The following is a 23,440-nucleotide window of genomic DNA, read 5'->3' on the forward strand; positions in this document are numbered from 1 at the left end:
CACTACACCTACAAACCACACATATAACTTTATGTTGTCTGGTAACCACACTTTTAAAAGTAAAAAGAAACTGAATAAATTAATTTTAACATTTTATTTCACTTCACATATCTATTATTTCCACATGTAATCATTATTAATAAAAGTATTAATTTTTTCTACTATGTCTTCAAAATGTGGAGCGCGTTTTACACTCACAGTGTACCTCAATTGTTATTGCAAGAGATTTTTTTTTTTGGTTCAGTTTTGTGAAAGTCATACCTTCATTGATGTCTATTGCTTCAGCATAAGTTGTTTATCTGAGGCTCCTGGGGTTGCTGTAACAAAATACCACAAACGGGGGATGACAGACAAAAGAAATTTATTTCTCAAAGTTCTGGAAGCTGGAGGTCTCAGATCAGGGTGTGAAGGGCCCTTCTCCCTGCAGACTTCTCACTGCATCCTCACCTGGTGGAAGGGCCAGGGAACACTGTGAGGTCTCTTTTTTAAGAGCACTAATCCCATTCATGAGGGCACCACCCTCATGACCTAATCACCAACCAAAGGCTTCACTTCCTGACATGGACACAGGGGACTTTAGGACTTCAACATATAAATTTGGGGGGGACACAAACTTTCAAACCATAACAGTGCTCAAAACTAAACAATGTATTCGGCCACTATCATTTGATTCAACGATCCCTCTGCAGACTGAAACCAGATAGAGCAATGCCATCGCTGACATCAGGATCTAATACAATAATCAGCTACTCCGTACCTGGGCCCCAACTCCTTCGACCATCATGATTAATGATTTTTCTCTGTATAACCTGTCCCCTAGAAGCCATTGGGAAGCCAGGTCTTTGAACACTAGCTTACCTGTGACTCGAGGCTTCAGGCCATTTCCTCAGCAAATAAACCTATACTTTCTTTAATGTAAGCTTTTGTTTGCATTTTATTGGGCTTTGATGTGCTCAGGCAAGTAAACCCCTTCAGTACTGTAACAGAAACACATATGCTCCAAGCTTTAAGGTACTGGATTCAGGTAACACAATCAGGGAACATTTCCCTCCCAAAAACACTGGCTCAAGAGGCTTCCCTGACGAGCAGCATGGGAAGGATGATTAAAGTGGTTCTTTTAAGATGACTTTTTAATTGCAAAATAATAATATCCCAGCATCTCTGCCTTGGTGAGTTTGAGAAAATATTTAGAAAGCGTTTGTGTGTCCTGAGAGAAAGGTTAGTACGTAATTGCAAGTTATTACCACTCCTGCAGGTCACGCTGACATGATTGTCTCCCGGCAGGCTGACAATCAGAAATCTGCTTCTAATCTCGTGGGTTTTCACAGTTGGCAACCTTTTTCTTCATCCCTGGATAGAATGGGAATTAGTGGTATAGGCATACGACTCTCGCTTTCATGGACCATTTATCATATCAAAGCCCGTTTGTCTGTGTACCAGTCTAACCAAATTAGGTAAACAAAGTTCTAGGAGGAACTGACAGTTGTTAGAGCCAAGTAATCACAAAACACAAAGCTTCGTTGTAGCAGCTGCCATATAAACAGTTTTCAAAACTACTGCAGCAAAGAGGCAGTTTAAGGAGAGACTCTTTAGGGGACTGCCTATAAGGCTTATAATGTTTAGTTTGAAAGGGAGACTTACATTCCCACTTCTTTGACATGGTGGTTATAGCCCTGTAATATCTGGCCCTTCTGCCCTCAGCCCTTCCCAGCCTGCAGGGTGCCAGACAAAGTGCTCAATGCATCCCATGCAGTGTTTCATTTAATCCCCCAAACAACGCTTCAACAGGTATAACTATTACTGCCATTTTCCAGATGATGAACCTGCAGTTCAGAGAGGTTGAGGAACCTGCCCAGGGTCACACAGCTAGAAGGGGGCAGAGCTCCCTGAATCCAAACCTGCTCCACTCTCACAAGTCATTTTCATGGGCCACACACTGTGAGTGGGTCTGGAGATTGTTAAAGAAAAGATTGTCCTGACACTTGTTAAAATGGCAAGGAAGAACTGACTCAGAAGCATTACAATAGGTATCAAACTATCCCCATAGGGGAGGGACACCAGGCTCAGCTCCAACTACAGCAAGGATAGCTGGGGATGCATAGCCATTTAGCAGAGTGTGGAGGGTCAGTGGATAAAAAGTTACTAAAAGAAGACATCTAGGGAGATTAAAGGTGGGGGATGAGGAACTTGATCAGGTATCGGGGTTGGCAGGATCCTCACTAACCTGACTAAGCAGGATTCTTGGTAAAACTGGGGTAGGCAAGTCAAAAACAGGACAAGGGCCTTGACGAGTATGGCTCATTGGATTGGGTGGCGTCCTACTGAAAGGTCTCCAGTTCAATTCTTGGTCAGGGCACAAGCCTGGGTTGTGGGCCAGGTCCCTGGTAGGGGGCAAGCGAGAGGCCACTGATCGATGCTTCTCTCGCATATCAATGTTTCTCTCCCTCCCTTCCCCTCTCTCTAAAAAATAAATAAATGAAATCACAAAAAAAAAAAAAAAAAAAAAAAAAACAAGAGTGGGTGATGGGGAGCCTGACCAAAGTTTGTTCAAGAAGAGACTTTGTCAGGATACTCAAGAGAACACAGCAGGTAACTCCTACCCTTCATGGGGCGAGGACTCTAGCGTCAAAGCGACAATCTACCATCTGTGGTGTCACGGCTGTCCACAGGGGAACCCTCTGTGGGGTCTTCTTGTCTTTCATCAATACTTGAGCAGGGTGGTAGAAGACGAAGGTGGTGGTAGTGGAGAAAGGAAGCAATGAGAAAAGACGTGGCAGCTCCGTGGGTAGGTGAGTATCGGGACCTGCCTAGCATACCCCATCCACCCCTGCAGAGAGCGGGAGGCAGCTAGCCAGGGCTGCATTTTGGTCTCAGCTCCCCATATCCCTCGGTGTCTGGCCCTTTCTCCCTGGCTGTCTTGTCCTGGGAGTGTCTTCTAACTCCGAAGTATTCTGAGATTTGCACAGCACCCCCCACTCCACTCTTCTGATGGAGAGTTCGCTACAAGAGCAGGGAAATTGGGGAGACCATTCCCTGCATGATTATACTGGATCTTTCTAATTCCTGCATTCCGTGTCCCAGAGAACCCCACACCCGAGCCTGCAGGGTGGAACGAGCACACAGACAGTGCACACACTTGTGTGTTCATTTGGCCAAATGTAGTGAGCATCTAGCACGTGAGAGGACTTGGCTAAGTGCTAGCAAGACACAGAGATGAATAACACATTCATTTACAAGTTTAGCAACCAGCACAGTTCACAGTCTGTGTATAGACACCTACATAGGAAATCATGATAGGAGCTGAAACTTGAAAAGCTTCATAGGAGAATATAATAATGACTATAAGCCCACAATTGTTCTAAGAACTGGATGTACATTAGCAATACACAACAATCCTAAGAGGTAAATCCTGTTATTAAGGCTCCTTTTAAAAGGAGGCTTAGGGAGATTATCTTCTCCAAAGTCAGAGCGATGACGCAGTGAAGCCAGGACTGAAACTCAAAGCTGGTACACCCCACAATACACAACATGTTGTGGAAGTATTGTAACCTCCACTGCAGCGCTGTGCAAACAGGTAACTTATGATGGGCACTCGGGTCTGGAAAGTTCAGTTACACCTGGGGATCAGAAGAACATAAAAATTCTTGCAATATGACCACAAAAAAGAAACAGCAATGCCTGAACTTAGCAGAGACGAGGGAATCTGAGCTATTACTGGCAGCAGCTGAGTCTCACTGTGCTGAAAAATGCTTCTCTTTCCTCTGATGCAACACGTCTCAGGCCTCACTATGAACACAACCCACCAGGGAGTCTGGGTAAAATTCAGGTTCTGATTCAGTAGGTGTGAGGTGGGGCCTGAGACCCTGCACACTGAATAAGCTCCCAGGTGAGGCAGATGCCATGGTTCTCAAAGTGTGGTTCCTGGAACAGCAGCAGCAGCAGCACTGTTAGAAATACAGATTCTCAGCCCCACCCCAGACCAACTGAATCAGAAACTCTGGGGTGGAGCCCAGCAGTGTGTGCTTAGCAAGATCTCCAGGTGATGAGGATGCACCCTGAAGATACACAGCACATGTAGGCTTTGTACTACTTGATAGATTTATGGTGAAATACAGACTTGACGATAAGAAACATTTCCAAGATCTAAATGTAACTACAAGAACATAATAGAAATGAAAACTGCTTAATGTGTAGCATTACAGAAAAACATCGCACTCTAATTAACACGATCTAAGTATTTGTTAGATGGAAGGTTATAATTTCTCAGTAAGAGTACAAACAAGCTTATTAACATAATTTTATGAGCCTTAAATTTAATTTCAATAGAAATTGAGATGTTTGTTTCCACTCTATCAAATTTGCCTCTGGATACTGGGGATCTGTGTTACTCAAGATAGAATAGGCTAAGTAGTAAATAAACAGTCATCTCCAGTGGTTTGTTTCCTTTCATGCTCACATTACATGACCAGCATGGGGTGTGTGTGTTAGTGGGAGGGGTTGGGAGGAGTAGTCTGGTCCACCCAGTCACTCAGGACCCCAGGTTAAGAGAGCTCTATCTTCTCGGGACACAGCTACCTCAGCCTGTGGCTCCAGGCTATTGGTACAGGGCAGAAACTTACGACTTGTCTGAGGCTTTTTCACTCTCTCAACCAGAGGTGGCACATCACTTTCACTCACATTTCATTGGCCAGAATAAGTCTCATGACTCTGCCTAGCTGCAAGAGAAGCTGGAAGAATAGTCGTCTGTATGTAGGGCCTTCCTTGGTGTACTGGAATGGGTCCAGGTCTGCATCCAGCTAGGGCTTTGTAAGGTCAGGTCCTAGCACAGCCTGAACTCTTGGATGCTGATCTATTCTCATTTTCTCTTCTGTCCTGCTGAGAGAGATGGGGGCCCTTGTTTTCTCCAGCAGCTAGAAGAGCCCATCATCTGTGCACAGATGACAAAGCAAATGCAAGTTGGAAACATTTAGCAGGATGTAGACATCGGACAAAAAAGAAAGAAGGCTTCTTATTTTGCTCCACCTGGAACTTCAAAGAGAACCTTAAGTGCAGCGAACATCTTGCCATCTTGCCCTCAGCTTCTGGTTCAGTTCCCTCCCATTTCCCATGTAAATGATTCATGTTTTTCAGTCATTTTTAGTTTTAATATCAGGTAAACCACCTAAACCACTGCTTTAATAGGTAGAGTACATATTACAAATAACAGGCATCTGAGGGCATATGTGTGTGTGTGTGTGTGTGTACACAAAGTGGCTATCAAATGGACAGTTACAAAATTAGACAGAAATAGTATAAAAGTCACATTCAATAAGGACCAAAAGGCCAAAGAATGTATGTTGACATTGGAGTGAAATGGTTTTTATTCGAATCCCAGCTCCATCTGTATCTGCTCCATGACCCTCAGTTGTTTCTCAGCTGTCGGCCTCTGCACACTCATCTGCCAAAGGGAGGAAGAGAGTCTCTACTTGGAAGGGTGAGTATGCGGATTCATTAAGCCCAACCATGCACAGCAATAAACACACTTGCCCACAATGCCTCACACGGAGGCCCTCAGCATAAGTGGTGGCAAAATCACACGTGACGGTGGCAGCAGGTTAGGAGAGGCAAACCAGCACCCCTGGGGCTGCTGTGTGCAGCATGCGGTAGGGAATCCATTTCTATTGATATTAAACAGGACATACATTTTCATCTCTGCGCAAAGTTGGAGGAGGATTCACATTGCAGAAACTATAAACATCATTTTCCACGAGGGCTATACAATTAGGCTAGTTAGCTGCCCAGAGTCTCCTTGGGGAACAAAATGTACATTGGACTAGGAAGAAAGGCACACACCATTAGAAGAAACATGTTCTGCCTTTTATCCCTGCCTCTAAAGCACATCTGTATTCGGAATGACAAAGCAGAGAGGAAATACAGTCTGGCAGCCCATGCCCTTTCCCAGAAAGATGACTCACCTCCTCCGTGAATATCCTGGGGAGACAGGTTTATGAGGATGGCAGCCCCTGAGAGTCTCTGTTGTGCAGGTTTTATGCTGTGCGTTTTGCTTCCAGGTAGGTAAACTGAAGCAACTTCATTTTGAATGAACCATCTTGTAAAATTTCATAAAAGCAGATACCATGCATATGTCGTGTGTTTGTGTGTGTGTGTGTGTGTGTGTGTGTGTGTGTGTGTGTGTGTGTGTGAATGGATGTGCTGTGGGCTGGTAACCTAGACAGAATTCCAGAAAACAGACTGTGGCCACGACCCACACTGCCTCTTCGTCACTGGGAAACCCAGCACTCTCTCAAGCCATGGAGGTGCCTCCAACATCTCGCCCTTCCCTGGAAGTTGCTCCTGCAAGGCCAACCAGTCCTCCTCTCCTCCCCTCTTCCCGGGAGGGACTCAATGTATCCCAGCAGTGCCACCTCCCACTACCAGGCCCATCCTTTCTTTACTCAGAGCCCACTTCTACACGACTCCACGTGCTTTTATTCTTCCGCGCTTCTCCTTCTGGAATGAACTTCACCTTCCCTCTGGCCCATCAAAATCCTTCCTCTCCTTCAAAATCCAGCTGAAATCTTTTTCAATATCTATATTCAGCCAAAAAATACCTACTGATTACCTGGGTGCTGAGGCCACAGTAGTGGGAAAAAGCCACTTTGCTCCCTCTCTCCTAGAGCTTAGATGTTAGCTGAGGGAGACAGAGAATTAAGGAGAACCATATATTAGATCATCTAGTGATGAGGGCTATAAAGAAAAGTAAAGCAGATGAAGGGACTAAGGAATGGCAGGATTTCAGATACTATTTGGGGCAACAGCATCAGGCTTCTCCATGAGATTTGCCTTTGACCCAGGAGGAAGTAATTCCGCCTGCCCCGAGATGCCCATCCATCGCTCACGTGAAGCACCATCCCAAGTGCCTTGGACAAAACACCAGTTCAGATCAATGTCAGTGGGGATTGTGGGAGCAAAAAGAACTCTGTACATGAGAGGAAAGTGGGGTCAAACGAAGTGTGGAAACTTTACCATGTTCACAGATTACATATCTGTGAGAGGCAGTATCAAATGCAGCCTTCCCAAAATGTATTTGACATTAGTGCCCTCCCACAGAGCCCATCACAGGTCTACAGTGCTTGGAACACATTTTGGGAAATACTGTACTTCCCCTTCCACAACAGCAGCTCTTTAAAGACAGGTATGGCATCCAATCACAACATCCAACATGTAACACAGCTCATGTCATGTAATAGGCATAAAGAAATAAGCACTTTTGTTGCTAACAGCTTATTGTCTTGGGTAAATCTAAAGGCCTGTTTCAAACCTCTCACTGCTGCAATGGGAAGGGGGATAAGAGTGGGTCCCCACTGGGGGTAATGTGAGCTTACTTTTTTTATTTTTATTTTATTTATTTATTTTTTATTGTTAGCATTTTTTAAAATTTACTTTATTTTTAGAGAGAGGGGAAAGGAGAAAGAGAGGGAGAGAAACATCACTGTGTAGTTGCCTCTTACTCGCGCCCCCAGCTGGGGACCTGACGTGCAACCTAGTCATGTGCCCTGACTGGGAATTGAACCAGTGACACTTGGCTCACAGGCCGACACTCAACCCACTGAGCCACAGCAGCCAGGGTTGAGCTTACTCTTTTTAAAAGAAAGGAACTAACGACACTTGCTTCTGGCCTCTGTTTCCCAAAAATACCTTGGGAAGAAGACTCTAAGGATTCTTCCCAAAGCATGTGTTTAACCTGAAAGACACTGTACTCTTTGTGGAGGTCTTGAGCTGATGTTTCCAAGAAGGTTGTGGAATGGAAGGAAACTCAGAAATTGTAACACTACCTGTGTTAATATACAAACCATGTGTGGCTATTTAAACTACCTAAAAGTAAATAAAATTTAAAATTTATTTCCTCACTTGCACTAGCCACACTTCAAGTGCTCAATAGCCACATTTGCTTTGTGGCCGCTGTATTAGAAAGTATAGATATAGAGAATTTCCATCACTGCGGAGAAGTTTTAGTGGACAGTATTGTAAGAAGTACAATCTTCCACCATCAGATCTGAAATTACTCCATGACAGCGCACATTCTTTTCTGGCTTTCACTAATGCCCACCCCTCCCCCTCAACGAGAACACCATGTGGCCATCTTCAGCCAGCCAGCCACAGGAAACACCAGAGGCTAGCAGCAAATGGACTGCCTCCCTCTCAAAGGGCCTGTCCATCTGTCTCGGTTCTGTCTGTTTGTCTCTCTGCCCACCTGGTAGTATACATTATCCCAGATACACCAGAAGGCTGCATGCCAGAGTGTAATCCCTGTGAGCAGAGCACAGATGGCATGGTTTTTCTTGTGGTGAAAACAATGGGTTGGATAAGGTACCACGCCAGCTAAGTGGTGAAGTCCGGATCTGGGGAGTGATGTGAGTTTCCACTTCCCCCCACCAATCTGTAAATGCAAAGGTTTGACCAGGGTTGAGTTGCGAGTTCCTGGTGGTAGACCCAGGGCCAGGGTGAGGACACAGAGGGTAATTCTCTGTGGAACAGAGTCTGTGCTTTCTCCATAGACACTGAGCTTCCCCAGGCACTGGAAAATCTTAAGCCAACTTCACAACTAATTCACAAGATAACTGAGACCAGACTGTGCCTCACTGTACAACATAGTTACGTCATTACATACATCCTAGGCCAAGCCTTCATTTAGATTACAAATTTCCCCGCATAGTTGTTATTGGTAACTAAACCTATTTGGTTGTTCCATTACACAGAGATTCCATGACAGTAAAAGAATTAAACAGAACTAATCTAGCTCATTTCTAAAGGTGCACGAAAATGAGAACCAACGATTGTATAAAATGTATGAATGATGCCCACCCATCGGTTTTTGTCAGTTTTTGACAGGCCTGGCTCATGGAAACTGAGAGATTTAAGACATCTTAATACGCAAGCATATATCTGTTTTATTGTTACCCAATAAAAATTAAACATGGATGAAAAACACCATGAATCACTTAGAAAAACCACTTTTGCAGAGCCCAAATGTAAATTCCAAGAAATTTACATTTTTGTAACCCGGGGAAGTTCTAGAAGCATTTTTTCTATACTCTATGTCTAACCTTTTGTTCCCAGTCCACACTGGCTTCCAGAAATTAAGGTCTGTCTCAGGTCAATGACTTCTCAGCTAAAATGTCTATGTAGACTTTCTGGGCCTGGCTGATTTCCACTCTTTTGTTTTATTTTTTCAGATTCAAGTTCCATTTGTCCGTCTTCCAAGTGTAGACATATCAGAATGACCCAAGGGTCTGGTTGCAAATGCAGATGCTTGAGCCCCACCTTCATCAACATCCCTGAGGCTGCAGCCCAAGAATACATGTGTAATCAGCCCCCAGAAGATGCTTGTGCTGACTGACGTCACTCGCTGCTGTATGTGACTCCAAATCTCTCAAGAGCAAGAATCAACTGTCATGCACCTCTAGATCGCCAACCTCCAGCTCCACGGCTAGCTCAAAATGGGCACCAATGAGAGAACGTGCTGATCCCAATTCACAAGTTCTTCCCTTTTTTAAGCGGTCTTAAAAACAAACAAACCAGCAGATACCACATTATGTAGGGATCTGTCCACTCCAGCCTATATTCTACAAAACAATCAACTCACCTTCCCTGGAGCCTCTGCTGAGATGGACCTGCCCAAGTTGCCAACTCCCAAGACCAAAAAGGAAGATTGTTCCAATGCTACCAGGAATGGTACCTCCTGGAGACTGTGGCCACCATCTGCCCTCTCCTCTGAGGCAAGGAGGTGGCCATGCCCTCAACATCAGATGTCTCAATCTGGAGCACTTAGACCAGTGTCTTTAAACTTTACAACAGAATCACCTAGAAGCTTGCTCAGAAAAGCATGTTCTTGGGTGAATTTTTACCCTGAGATAAGAACCCGTGGGGTGGAATTTGGAGCACTGAGTTTTCCATGTATCCCCCAGATGATTTTGTTGCTGAAGACTCTATCCCATTCATAGGGAAATTCCTATATAAACCTAATCCTCAAAGAACTCCCTCAACTTCCTCTCCTTAAAAGGTGGGAAGGCTGGGAAGGTTGTGCCCCCATAACTATCTCTGATTTGGCACGAGAGGGGCAGGAGGGGGGGGGGGTGCTGGGAATAGATGGAGGATGAATGCCCAACCCAGCAATTATAACCATTATACTCTGATGGGTGCCATACTTAATATGAAAGCCCTCCCTTGTGAACCCTCTCCAATTACTTACAGACCCTCTTGCAAATTGAGGAAGGAATGGAGGAAACTCACAATTCTTAGAAAAATAATGCTAAGCGCTAAGTATTCCCTATTATCTTACCACCTCTCCACAGCCTATCTAGACCTTATGGCCTATTCCCAGGCAGAATTAATTGCTTGCCTATTGCTTGCCTGTGGCTCTTCATTCCCCAGAGCACTTAGCCCTTTTCCTGGATTAAAGCATTTATCTGGTATTAAAGTTAATTGTTAGTTGTAGGTCTTTTCCCCAGACATCCTCTGCTCTTGAAGGCTGGTTGGAGTTTCTTTATCTCTGCAGCACTCAGGCTTGGCTATCAGGTGCTACTCAAATAAAGGTTCCAGGTGGGTGAACTGAAGATTAAGGTTCACCCTGGCCCCTGGGAGCTGCTTCTTTGAGAGAACTGCACATTGAGGTGTTGGTTTTGCATGCTGCCCTGAACATTTTTATAGCTTTGCTTCTCTTCCACACATTTTTCTGAATTATGTTGCTACCAATAAATCTGTGTACAAAAGCTAGAGACAAGTCATCTTCCCTAAAGACATTGCCCATTAACCTTGAAGCCTGTGTTGTTTTTGCAGGTTTGGAGATATACACACACACATACATGCATGTATATACTATGTACATATAATCTTATTATGATGCATTTCACCTCTGATGTTACCTGTGTTGTGGCTGTCAGCCTTACAAAACCCATAAAAACTAAGTATTTTTACAGCAGTCTCTCTGATCCTGAAAGAAGATGCTGTGCACACAGCCTTCGTGCACAGCAAAGCATCTCAATCCTGCTTTTCACATTAAGACCGTCCCCTGTGTAAGGGGCAAGGTAACTGGTGACACTCAAACCAGTAGAAAATAATAAGCGGCAAAGGACAAATGTAATTAAGTCTTGAATCAAGGGGTCTCCGAGCCAGATTTAACAGTATCAGCATACTTACAAGTCAGGAAAGGGGCATTCTGCAGCTCAGCACAAATGCTTCTGAGGACAAAGGATATCTGAGATCAAAGGGGGGAAGATATTCATCACCAAACTCCTGGAAATGGGAAAATGTAGCTAGACAGCCCAGCAAACAAGATAGGAAAATTTCAAAGAAGAACTAGACACAGACCTATACCCAGATCTCCCTAATTATCACCCTCAGTTAATTTAGTTAATCGCGTTAGACTGTAGCTCCGGATATACAACAAGGACAAACAGAGAAGGAGGGGGAGGGGGAGAAGGAAAGGGGGGCGCTTTACTTGCATTAGGATAAAAACAGCCAGCTCCATCCTTTCGGCGCGCGCACCTTTTATTTGGCTTTTTGGCTGCGCCCAGAGCTGCAGATCTGTGAATAAACAACTGTCTTGGTTACTGCTCAAGTTCTATGTCCCAGTTTTTTATTGTGAGCGTTTCTCACACCTGGTAACTCTGACTTTCTGATGTAGGGAGTGTTTCAGAAGGCTTAAAGCATTTTTTTCCGGTTCCTTGTGTCCAGACTTTTGGAAGAGCCCCCTGATTGGCTCCAGTCTCTCCCTACTTCCAATCCACCCCACCCTGATTCCACAGACATCTTCCTGAAAACCCAGACCTATTATTCCTCTCTCTTTAGGAAGAAGGTCAACCTCCATTTTGCTGCGGCTTCCAAAGCCTTTTTCTTCTCTTTCCGGGGCTCTACTCCACAAAATGCCCTTTTTGTTCCTGCCATGTTGCACTACCTGCTCCTCTGAACAAGATTCTTCACTCATGCTTGGCTCCGGCTGTTTCCTCTGCCAAGAATGCCATCTTCTCCACTTTGGCCTCTTGAAATCCCACTTATCCCTCAAAATCTACCAGAGTGCCAGCTGCGGCTCAGTGGATGGGATCAACACCTGGATCCACAAATCACCTGCTGCGTGACCATGGGCAAGGCACTAGACTACTCTGAGTCTCAGTTTGCTCGTGTTCAAATCGAGGATTCAATTGAAGGATATCTAAAAGAAGAGAAAATAAGATCCCCAGACAATAATTTTCAGTCCTCAATTCAATCCTCTGAACCACTCTACCTTCCCTTCTCATACAGAACGGAGAACATGCTATATATTATTAGAGCCAAGTCATGTTTATTATCACCCCCAATAAATTAAGATAAAAGGCCTTAAAGGTCAAGGGGTCACATCTTATACATGCCTAGCATATAATAAGTATGTAATGGATATTGGATGAAGGGTTCATTTATCTCCTTTTCTATTCATAATCAGAGCCATATAATTCACAGGTCAGTTGCTTCTGAGAGGTGATGTCAAATTAAATGAACTCAGAGGTCAGAATGATCTAACCTTGAACCCTAGCTGTGTGAACTTAAGCAAATCATTCTTTATTTCCTAACCTGAAAGTGAGAATGTTAATTCCTCTATGGAAATAACCCTACTTCATGGGGTTGCTCAGAGGATTAAGTACATGTAGGTGAGGTACCATCACTGTTATCATTAGGATGTCATCAAGTTTTTGGTTTGGGCTCTCTCAACTTCAGCAGACTTGCCAGGTGAACATCTAAGCTCAGGTGGTCTTGAGAACTGTGACTCAACTGTCCCACAACCCAGGGATACACTACAAATTTCACAGACCCTAGGCAACTTTGCTTTTATAAACCTATTCTTCCTTAAGATAGTAATAAAATGAATTCTATTTTATGACTGCATTGGTATAAAGATGAATGTAATCTAGGCTAGATTTATTATTTTATACTGGTTATTATTATATTCATTTTTTATGATTTTAAAAGAAATTAAAATTAAAACATTATTGTGGGTCCCAGGCATACAGAAGTCAGCCTGGCCTTAAGTCTCTGAAATCTGACCTCTTAATTGTCAGCTCCAACTAGCTTCCCTCTCACTGGCTCTTCTGGCACGACTCCTCTGGGGTCTTTGCACAGCATGGAGTCTCTGCACAAACTTCTCCTTCTCCCTAGAACTCTCTTTCCTCCCCCCTTTTTTCCCTTGTTTATTTTCCACACATACCTGAGAGCAGTGGCTTTCTGAGCATGAGAATCTCCTATGCACAGTTCACTGGGCCTTACTCCCAGGTTCTGATCCAGCAGCTCTGGGATGGGACCCAAGAGTCTATATTTTAACAGCATGTAGGTGGTGCTGATGCTGCTGGTCCTGAACTGTACTGGAGAACAGCTGCTCTGGAGGTCTTCTGTTTCCATTCTCTCTGGTAAGCCTTCTCTGATCTGATTTGGTCACGTTTCTCCCTCACGTGCTTTCCAAGGACTAAAGGGCTCTGCGTTACCTATGTAATTTATTCCTTTCTCCCTGTCTCTCCCATTTGACAGTAAGCTCCACATGCTGTGGGATCTGCACGAAGCACAGAGTAAGTGCTCAGTAAATGCGAGTCGACTATTCAGAAAGGTTAACTAGCTTAACCTCCTAGCAACAGTGAATGCTAGTGTCAGAATCTTCTCCACTCACCAGCACTGCATTTTCACACTTTTTCTCCTTAATTACAATTGTCAACTTCAGAATTCCTCATATGCCTGTTGTTCCAGACGTAGATAAAGGAGCTGGGCAGAAACCACTTCTCACAACCCGACCCAGAGGGCCCGGGTTTAAGCCCCTCCAGCCCCGCTCTCAGTGTCGCTCGGCTCCGATTCTCCGCGTACGGCGCTAGGCCCCGCCCACTTCCACGGGCCTCCGCCCCATTCATTCTCTGGCCGTAGGCCCCGCCTTATCTCCGTCCCTGGGCCCCGCCTCTCTCCCCCGGGCAGGACCGCTGCCGCTCTGCGCAGGCCCGTCCGGCGGAGCACCTTAGAGGAATCTGCTGCTGGAAACAAAGTTTTCCCCAACAATGTCGCGGTCCTGTCCTCCTGAGGCAGTCAGGTAAAGCCTCCCTGGCCCCGGGCACACTAAGACCGGCCTTGATCAGGGCGGGGCCTAACAGGTCTTGGGCCCCGGGTCGCTGGGGCCTTCCGCCTGCGATTGTTTTTGCTGAGTCCGTTCTTGGTGCACTTACCTCCTTGGACCCCCGCAGGGTTCCGGGACCTCTGCACCTTCTCCGGCCCTAGACAGATGTGGGCTTTGGCCATCTTAGGTTAACACTCTTCATGGGTTCACCTCCACCCCCCCACCCCCCCAACAAGGGCAAAGCGTTTCCCCCTGCGCAACCGGCTTACCTCTTCTGCTCCAGACGTCTCCGGAGTTCAACCTTAGGAACCACGAGTCCGTAGCAGGCGACTCAGGGTTCAAGGTCTCGAGTGGCTACTTCCAGTGGGGACCTTCAGGCTCGCAGTTACATAACCTCTCTGGCTTGGGCCGGGTAATGCGCTCATCTCGCCAGGCTGTTGTGAGGGTAAGAAGAGAAAAGGCAAGCAGGAGTGTGGGATAAGCCCATGCTCACGACAGGTTGACTGCTGCTGTTGTTGGTGTTTTTATGGTGATTATGCAAAGGATCAGCCCCTAATGTGGACGGACACGCTTTTTGCAGACTTTGCATCTGCTGGACCCCCTGATTAATTCGGGGGGCTTCTTAGAAGCCGCACTGGGTCAAGTCCATTCCCCCTGGGTCAGCAAGTTGCCTCTTCTGTATGCCAGTATGTATGCTTGGGATGCACCCTGGTGTTCCCTCCAGTGCCAGCACTCAGTGATTCTTTTCAAGCCTTTTGGTTGTGTTTTGCTGTTCACTACTGTATCCGACCACTTGTAGAAAGAGGCAAAAAATAGAAACACCTCCCGCAAGCAACTGCTCATGTTATTATGGTGACATTCATTACAGTAGTCACCATTCATAGGCCACTAGCTGAGTAACATCCACAGTATATGAATGATGTCATTAAATCCTCACAAATATTTTCAAAGAAGTTACTGATGAGGAAAGGGGAGGCTCAGAGAGGTCGTTCGTAAATATTTTGAAACCAGTTCTAACTGACTTAAACATCTGCAAAACTGCCTTTCGTGTAGAAAAATGAAGATCAAACTGTTATTTTATTGGGTTGTCAATAACAGTGCCACAAACTGGGTAGCGTAAATAGAAGAATTTATTCTCTCACGATTCTGAAAGCTAGAAGTCCAAAATCAAGGTGTCAGCAGGACCCTTCTCCCTCTGAAGTTTCTAGGGGAGGGTGCTTCCTTGCCTTGCTGCAGCTTCTGGTGGCTCCCAGCATTCCTTGGCTTGTGGTAGCATCCCATCCAGTGCCTGCCTCTTTCTTCACATGGCCTTTCCTGCATGTATCTATCTCTCTCTGTCCTCTCCTGTTTTTTTTTTTTTTTTTTTTTTTTTTTTAATATAAGGACACCAGTCATTGGAATCAGGGCCCACCCTAAATCCCAGATTATTTCACCCTAAATCCTAGATTATTTCATTTAATTGTATCTACAGAAACCCTATTTCCAAGGCAAGTCACATTTGAGGTTTTGAGTGGGACACTATATTTAACCCACTACACAAGTCAGCAACAAAATATACCTTTCAAAAGGACCCAAACAAATACAGTCATGAACTCAGGGTACCATTTGTGGTCATAAATCTAAACACTTGTATATTATCAGGTAATGCTTTTCAGAGTGTGTTGCCCTCGTCTGCAGCATGACCGTTGGTTGTGAGTTTGATATATGCTAATATTTAGGCCCCACCCCAAACATACTGAGTCACAGTTTTGGGGTAGGCCCGGCCATCTGTGTTGTCGTAAGCCCTCCCGGTGATTCTGTTGCTGCCAAAGTTTGGGAACCACTGTTATAAGACAGTTGAATACATGATAACAACAGGAATGCTTAATAACATGGCATAAGGGCCAGATTAAGAGGAGGTCCTTAATTTTACTGTAGTCTAACCTTAAATGACTTATTCAGACAACCTGTCTTACCTAAATATAACTACGGATTTCAACATTTAAATGTTGCATTGTTAAAAAATAATTTACCATAATTTAAATTTAATTTAATTTTCAAATGAACTGATAAACTAAGCTGTGTTTCTTAGTACAGTAATCCCCTCCTCATCCACAGGGGATACATTCCAAGACCCTCAAAAGATGCCCAAAACCACAGACAGTCCCAAATCATATATGTATAATATGATGGTTTTTCATACACATATATACCTATGAAAAAGTTTAATTGTAAATTAGGCAGAGTAAATGATTAGCAACAATAACTAATAATAGACTATAACAATGATAACAATATACTGTAATAAAAGCCATGTGAGTGTGGTCTCTCTCAAAATACCTTATTGCACACTACTCACCTTTTTCCTTAAAGGGAGCACTTTAGGCTTCTCTTTGACATATCTGAATTGCTAGCATCACTACTTTTATGCTTTGGGGCCATTATCAAAAAAATAAGGGCTCTTGAACACACGCACTGCAATACTGCAACAGTCGATCAGATCACCAAGAAGGCCACTAAGTGACTGGTGGGCAGGTGGCAATATAGAGCCTGGATAACCTGGATGAAGGAGTGAGCCACGTCCCAGGTGGGATGGAGCTGGGCAGTGCGCGATTTCATCACACTACTCAGAACAGTGCAGAATTTTAAACTTAGGAATTGTTTATTTCTGGAATTTTTTTTTTTTTTTTTAACATTTTGGACTAAGATTGACTGTGGGTAATTGAAACCACAGAAAGTAAAACTACAGATAAAGGGGGACTACAGTAGTTTTTTGCCTCATTTTATCTTGCCAAGGTACACAACAAAGCAGAAACATAGGCAGGACAAGGAAATTTTTACCATAATTCTGGTACTATAATGTTTGGTTTTTTCCCTTTTAGAAACAATTTGATAGATGGTGCTAAGGCCCGCTTAAGGAAGCATGATGTTGGGACCAAATATTCTCACTTGTCGTATGATAAATATTCCATCCTCTTACCATTGTTGGCTAAAGAAGGAAAACTGCATCTGTTGTTCACCCTCCGGTCAGAGAAGGTAGGTGACAAGAAGGTTCTGCCATTAACGTTTCAGGGCATTTGAAAACCCCATCAAATTTTGTCACTTGCATACATTTTGAGGCAAGAGATTCTCAAATGGACTTCCAAAATTGTGTGTTTGAGGGGCCACAGGATAACATGGAATTTTTTGAAGTTTTGGAAAGAAAAATAAATAATGTAAAATACTTTTAGATCACTGTTTCTTAATCTCGATACCATTGACATTTGGGCTGGATAATACCTTGTTGTGGGAGCTGCCGTGTGCCTTATGGGATTTATGTTTAGCATCATCCTGGGCCCCTCCCCACCAGTTGCCACACACACACATACACACACACGTTTGTGACAACCACAAATGTCTCCAGAGATTGACTGCTGTCCTGGCAGGAATGGGGGACATTTTGCCACTATCTTAGACCAATCCCACCTCAGGTGTAATGTGACAGTTCTGGAGCACAGAAATTAACAGTCTGGGCCCAGAGGCTGGCTGCCCATGTTTGAATGCAGGCTCTCTCCTTGCCAGCTGTGACTTTGTCTTCTGTGCTGCAGTCTCTTCAAAATAAGGACAAAATATTAACACCTGTTTAATAGGGCTGCTGAGAGGATTTCACAGGGTAACAAATGTAAAGCAACTAAAAGTGCCCTGGCACTTGGCAAGGACTAGGAAAATTTCAGCTGTCACCATCCCTATGGCCATTAGCAGCCATGGCCTGAGGGCTTAAGATAAAACGTTCAACTTGAAAGAAATGTTGGGCTGGGAATACGGTTCCCCTGGGTACACGCCTGGATACAGTGGCTGTCTCTTGCTGTTAGGGGTACTCCTGAGGAAAAGTTGGGAAGCAGTAATTTCAAAGTTATCTAAGTACAAAAAAGAAAATGGGCCTCAACAAAGTGTCTTTCTAAGCAAAGTAGGGAAAAAAAGCTGAGAAATCAGCTGGAGTTTTGTGGATTTGGGATTAGATTTGGGTGGTTTCCTTCCTGTCTGGGTCAGATGATGAGAATCCCGTCTCCACGAGAAGATACTGAACCTGGAACCCGGGCACGGGTGCCAAAACACACAGGAGAAACACTTAAACGTATTTTTTGAATTATCATAAAAACAGTAATGGAAAAAATCTAAACAAGACAAAAATGGGCCTCTGGTCTCTGTTTTACCTAAGGGATCTTTGCCTATTGATGTTTAAATGAGAATCTTCTAGACTACAAACTCCAATATGCAAAGGTCACATTTTTTAGTACTTAAATCTAATTAAATCAGATGCTAAGCATACCTGGCTTTGGGGTCAAGAAATTCCCTTAGGCATTACCTGCATGTGGCCTCTCCCTGGAATCACACAAGCTGGGTCCACGATTGCCTTTCAGGAGGTGGGGAATGGGGCGTGTGTCAATAGTCCCTCCTGCTTAAGAGTGGTTTCTCTGGCTAGCTCTGCAACCAGGAGCAAAGTTCTTCATTCCTGAGCCTCGGTTTCCTAAAATGGGACTGACCACAGTGCCTAATACTTTGAGGGTAAAGGCTGTCGCTCCCTCTCCTTTCCCTGCTCCCCCTCTTCCTTGTCCACTCTCCCCCCTCAGCTCTCCCTCCTCTCTCTCTCCTCCCTCTGCTCTCCAGGGCGTGAAATAGGCAAGAAGAAATTAAGGGAAAACGCATAGATGAAAGTCTTAGGAAATTTGGCTCCAACCTTATTTGGCTTTGAGTAGAATTCCATAAGGTTTTATTCAATTAAAATGTTATGGTATTTACTAGAAAATAAAATGATTGAAAACTTCTGTACTTAAATAAGGTCCCTTTCTGGTGCTGACAGTTTGTGAAGAATCATTTTTATGAATATGCCAATTTTCTTTAAAACTGCATAACATTTTCTTATGAGTATTTAAAATAGTTATTAAATCAGGTCTGTATTTCTGTCAAGCCTGATGAGTCCCTGCAGGTGCCTGCTGGGTGCTAACACTATGGAGTTAATTTCCAGGGGTGATGTAACATGAGGTCTCTTTCTTATGTATTTGGGTGCTGAACGGTCAAGACAGGAGAAACATGTCCATCAACCTGGTTTTCACCTATGCTTGTAACTAAAAGTGATGTGAAGATGTGTGGGGTTTCTGTGTATTGTAGCAGTTCCTGCATTGTTACTGATCTTTTAACTTGGTTTTTGTATTGATTTATTAGCAGAGAGGAACTTTAAAATGATTTCCTTCATTCTTTATAAAAGCCTGCCTAAATTGGACTTAAAACTGTGGAACATTACAATATTTATAACGGCACCTAGTTTATTCTTACAAGGATATATTGGCCCTGGTGCTAAAAGTGCCTGCATGACCTCTTGATTTAGCTTCCAAAAGACTTGTCCTTACGACTTCTTGTGAATTAATATTTCACATGGGCCAGGCACTGTGCCATGTGCTTCAGCCATCAGCTCATGTGACCAGCCCCACGACCCTAGGAGGCTCGCACAGACACCACCCTCACTGCACACAGTTGAGAAGGGGCCGAGCCAGGAGGCTGTCCCTGAGGTCTCCTCAACAGTTCAGGAGAGAAAGGATGGTGGGCATGGGCAGGACTGAGTGTGGAAGAAACTGAGATCACATTCGCTGAGAAGTTTGGTCCTGCAGAGGAGAGAGGCACTGAGGGTTCATACTTCTCCACCCCTGCCCGAGATAGGAGAGAAGTCTTTTTAAGGATAAAAGAGGGGTGGTCTTTAGGATGCTGCAAACGGAGACGAGCAGCTCTGAAGTCAGGAAGGCATGGAGTCAAGGGCATATGAGGAATCGGGCGATGCAGGGCAGGAGAGGCTCCCGTTCCTTTTCCCATGTGTGCAGAGGCATGGCAGCGCTGACACAGGTCCATGCTGATGGCTTGGGGGGGCCACAGTTTCTGTGTGAGGTCTTAGTAAGTGTATGGTGTGTTCCAGAATTAAAATGCTGGTTTACATTCCAGCTCCACTACTCACCCCTTATGTGAACCTGGTCAGGCTACTGAACCCCTTTTCAGCCCTAGTTCCCTTATACAGAAGTGGAGAGAGTGATATTATAGTAGCTGTATGTCTGCAAATCTGTTTGTGTGTGTATGGTATCTTTGGAGGGCAAACAGAGAAAAGTTAGAAGTGAGAAGTTCACCAAGTTCTTTTTTTAAAAAAAAGGAGTCAAGTAGCAACATTTTTTGGTTTTGCTCCTGCTCTCCACCTAATACCACCATTGGAAGAATGGTCTCTAGCACGAAATGGAAGCTCAGGAAGTACTTGTTGAATGAGCAGCTGGTTCCAGAATTGCAGTCACACAGTGCTCTGTTCACACACCTCTGTTCTCTCCCTATCCAGCTGAGACGGTCACCTGGGGAAGTTTGCTTCCCTGGAGGCAAGTGCGACCCTACTGATGTGGATGAGGTGGCCACCGCCCTCCGGGAAGCCCAGGAGGAAGTGGGGCTGTGCCCTCATCAGGTGGACGTTGTCTGCTGCCTGGTGCCCTATTTACTTGATGTAAGGATTGGAACAGAAATGGGTTTCTAAGACTCGTGAGCTCCCAGAGCATCCAGTGTCTTCAGGATGGCCAAGCATGCCCCGGCAAGACTGGTCCCTGTGTGCACTTTGCCCCTGACGAATGAAGTGGCTCTGGGAAAGCCCCTTGTCTTGTCCGGGCCTCTCTTTCCCATGTGGAAATGAAAAGGGAACTCCATGGCTGGGTTTCAAACTGGATGCTGTGGAACCCTGTAGATATTTTTACACCCTTGCCCCCCACCCCCTTTCAAAATTTCCAGTAGAATCTTTCACTTAACAGTGCCCTACATTTATTTGCAAACAGTTGTGATTGTAAATAGAAATCCTCCCACATATAAACATATGGGTTATTATATATATAATTTCCCATAAATGGGAATATGTTCCAATGTTATATCACTTTATTGATAAGTATCCATACTGATAGGGAAAGTTATCTTTTGCATTTTTCAAGGGCTGCATGGAATCCCATTATGTGGCTATACTCATAACTGATCTACCATAAATGTCCATCAATTGAGGAGTGGTAACTTTAGAGTTTGGGGCTATTGAAAATAATGCTTCAGTCTTGTGCAGTAAGTCCCTACTTAACATTGTTGATAGGTTCCGCAACTTTAAGTGAGCCGATGTATAATGAAACCAGTTTTCCATAAGCTAATTGATATAAACGAAGTTCCCACAGCATCTCGTCATTGTTATAATGATTAGAGGACCTGATGGACTTGTATCTTTTCTCATTAGTAGGAATTTATCATACAGATAGACTTACACAAATGCAATTGCCAAGTCAGAGGGGTCATATTTTTATAATGCCCAACTGGCTTTCCAAAAGATTGTACCCACTTACGTTCACAAAGTATTTTCAGTTATCGTACAGATGCTGCCAAAGGTAGGACAGAAGCTACCCTCATTTCGCAGGGGACCTCAATGGGGGACGTCAAGTTTATATCTGCAGCAAGGTCTTCCTCCTTCCCAACCTACCTTATGTATTGACTGCTTCAGCCTATTATCTTAGTTTACATGGCAGTGGCATGACGTTAGCATTTGGAACAATATCTCTTTACTTCTTAATTTGTGTATTTTGTTTTCTGCTTTTAGAGAAATGCACTGATAACACCGGTTGTAGGGTTTGTAGACCACAACTTCCAGGCCCAGCCTAATCCTGCTGAAGTTAAGGATGTGTTCCTGGTGCCCCTGGAGTACTTCCTGGAGCCACTCGCCTACCACCAGAATCACCTGACACGGCATGGTCATCGTTTGGTTTTTCATTGCTTTGAGTACACAACCCCAGAAGACGGTGTGACTTACCACATCAAGGGATTAACTGCAAAATATGCTCTGTTAGTTGCCTTAATTATTTTGGAAAAACAGCCCACCTTTGAGGTTGAATTCAATCTCAATGATCTAATATCATCCTCTGAAGAATCCTTCCTAGGGCTTCATAAACATGCAACAAGCAAGTTATGATTTATGAGACCAACATCCAAATAACTATTTAAGCAGCTTTTGTGTGTGCTTATCCGCAGAACAACAATAATGCCAGCTGGTGGAATTTGACAGGTGCGAATATTTTTCCTGCAATATGAAGATAAAAATCCTTGCCTTATTTTCAGTTGCCTTCTGTTTTCTGAAAGAGCAGAAGTCTTTCAAAAGTGGAAAGTGTGACCCTGGTTGGTGTGGTTCAGTGATTTGAGCACTGGCACGTGAACCAAAGGGTCACTGGTTCGATTCCCAGTCAGGGCACATGCCTGGATTGTGGGCCAGGTCCCCAGTTGGGGGTGTGCGAGAGGCAACTGATCAATGTTTCTCTCGCATATCGATGTCTCTCTCTCCCTCTCTTTATCCCTCCCTTCCCCTCTCTCTGAAAATAAATAAATAAAATCTTTTTTAAAAAGTGGAAAAGGTGTTTATATAATAGTATTGCATAATTTCACTCACAATTTATTAGCACTATTTTCCTACACATGTAAGAAAATGTATCTGGCATGTAGTAGGCACTGAATAAATATCTGTTGAATATATGACCATGTGACAGAAATTGCTGACCAGCCATCAAAATCTATTGTCCTTTCAGTAGAGTTGAAGCAGAGTCCAAAGCTCCCAGGTAGAAACAGCTTTACCCAGGATCCCTTGTAGTTAAATGTGGCTCTGGAACTTAGTTTAGGCCAATGGGATGTGAATGAAAGTTGACTTTGCAGGTCATCTCCAATTTAAGAGACAAGCCAGCTTCCCTGCACTTTTTCCCCTGGTCCATGAGCTGCAACATGGATTTATCTGCAACCCAGCCTTGACCATACAGATGAAGACAATTCCTGGGGGAATGGCAGAACCAAAAGATGGGAAGGGCTTGGGTCTCTGAACGATTCTGGAGCAAAGCAGCCCGCCACCCTGAGCTGCTCATGTGAGAGCTGGGACTATTACACCGGAGAACAATGAAACTCTGTTACCTTTCGGCCACTGTAATTTGGAGTCACTTTGCGTGAGCAGAGCTATAACCCTAAGTAATATGCCGTAACCCTTGAAAATGGCCAGATGGATAGTCACCCAGACTTGAGGTGTTCGCCAGCAGTTAGAATGTGGGATGAGCTCTGACGTTTAACATATGGGCTCTGTGGCAGGCACAGGATACCCGTGGATGATGGTGGGTTCGGCAGTCACCATCCAGAGCAGTTGAAATGAAGGAACACAAGTGGCCTGTATGCCTACTAATCATAAAAAAAAATGTATCTACCTCGGATGGTGAGCAGGAAAACACCAATTTTAAGCCCTACATCAAAAGTCAAAAGTCAAAAAGACGAACATTCTCAATTGCACGCCTTGAGATCTCATGGGCA

At 44.3% G+C, this 23,440-nt stretch overlaps 1 protein-coding gene and 1 long non-coding RNA gene across 2 annotated transcripts; one reads left to right on the forward strand and one right to left on the reverse strand.

Moving 5' to 3' along the window:
* Nucleotides 1-382: 382 nt before the first annotated feature.
* On the reverse strand, nt 383-14,464 carry LOC149994253 (uncharacterized). Its single transcript, XR_016507661.1, has 3 exons — nt 14,371-14,464; nt 1,245-1,350; nt 383-447 (listed from the first exon to the last, which is right to left on the reverse strand). It is a non-coding gene; the product is annotated as an uncharacterized LOC149994253 (long non-coding RNA).
* Nucleotides 13,940-22,502, forward strand: NUDT7 (nudix hydrolase 7). Its single transcript, XM_090259792.1, has 4 exons — nt 13,940-14,077; nt 16,963-17,116; nt 20,430-20,588; nt 21,705-22,502. Exons 1-4 carry the CDS (start codon nt 14,046-14,048, stop codon nt 22,071-22,073), a joined length of 714 nt encoding a protein of 237 aa, XP_090115918.1. The 5' UTR covers nt 13,940-14,045; the 3' UTR covers nt 22,074-22,502.
* The last annotated feature ends 938 nt before the right edge of the window (nt 22,503-23,440 follow it).

Source organism: Furipterus horrens, unplaced genomic scaffold, assembly GCF_987537825.1.
Source record: "Furipterus horrens unplaced genomic scaffold, mFurHor1.1.pri manual_scaffold_13, whole genome shotgun sequence".
In the NCBI taxonomy this organism is placed as follows: Eukaryota; Metazoa; Chordata; class Mammalia; order Chiroptera; family Furipteridae; genus Furipterus; species Furipterus horrens.

Bases quoted from the DNA above. Each gene is read 5' to 3' on its own strand.
- NUDT7 (XM_090259792.1), top strand. From the start codon at position 14,046: ATGTCGCGGTCCTGTCCTCCTGAGGCAGTCAG. The intron at 14,078-16,962 runs GTAAAGCCTCCC...TTTCCCTTTTAG, and splicing joins TGTCCTCCTGAGGCAGTCAG to AAACAATTTGATAGATGGTG. The intron at 17,117-20,429 runs GTAGGTGACAAG...CTCCCTATCCAG, and splicing joins TCACCCTCCGGTCAGAGAAG to CTGAGACGGTCACCTGGGGA.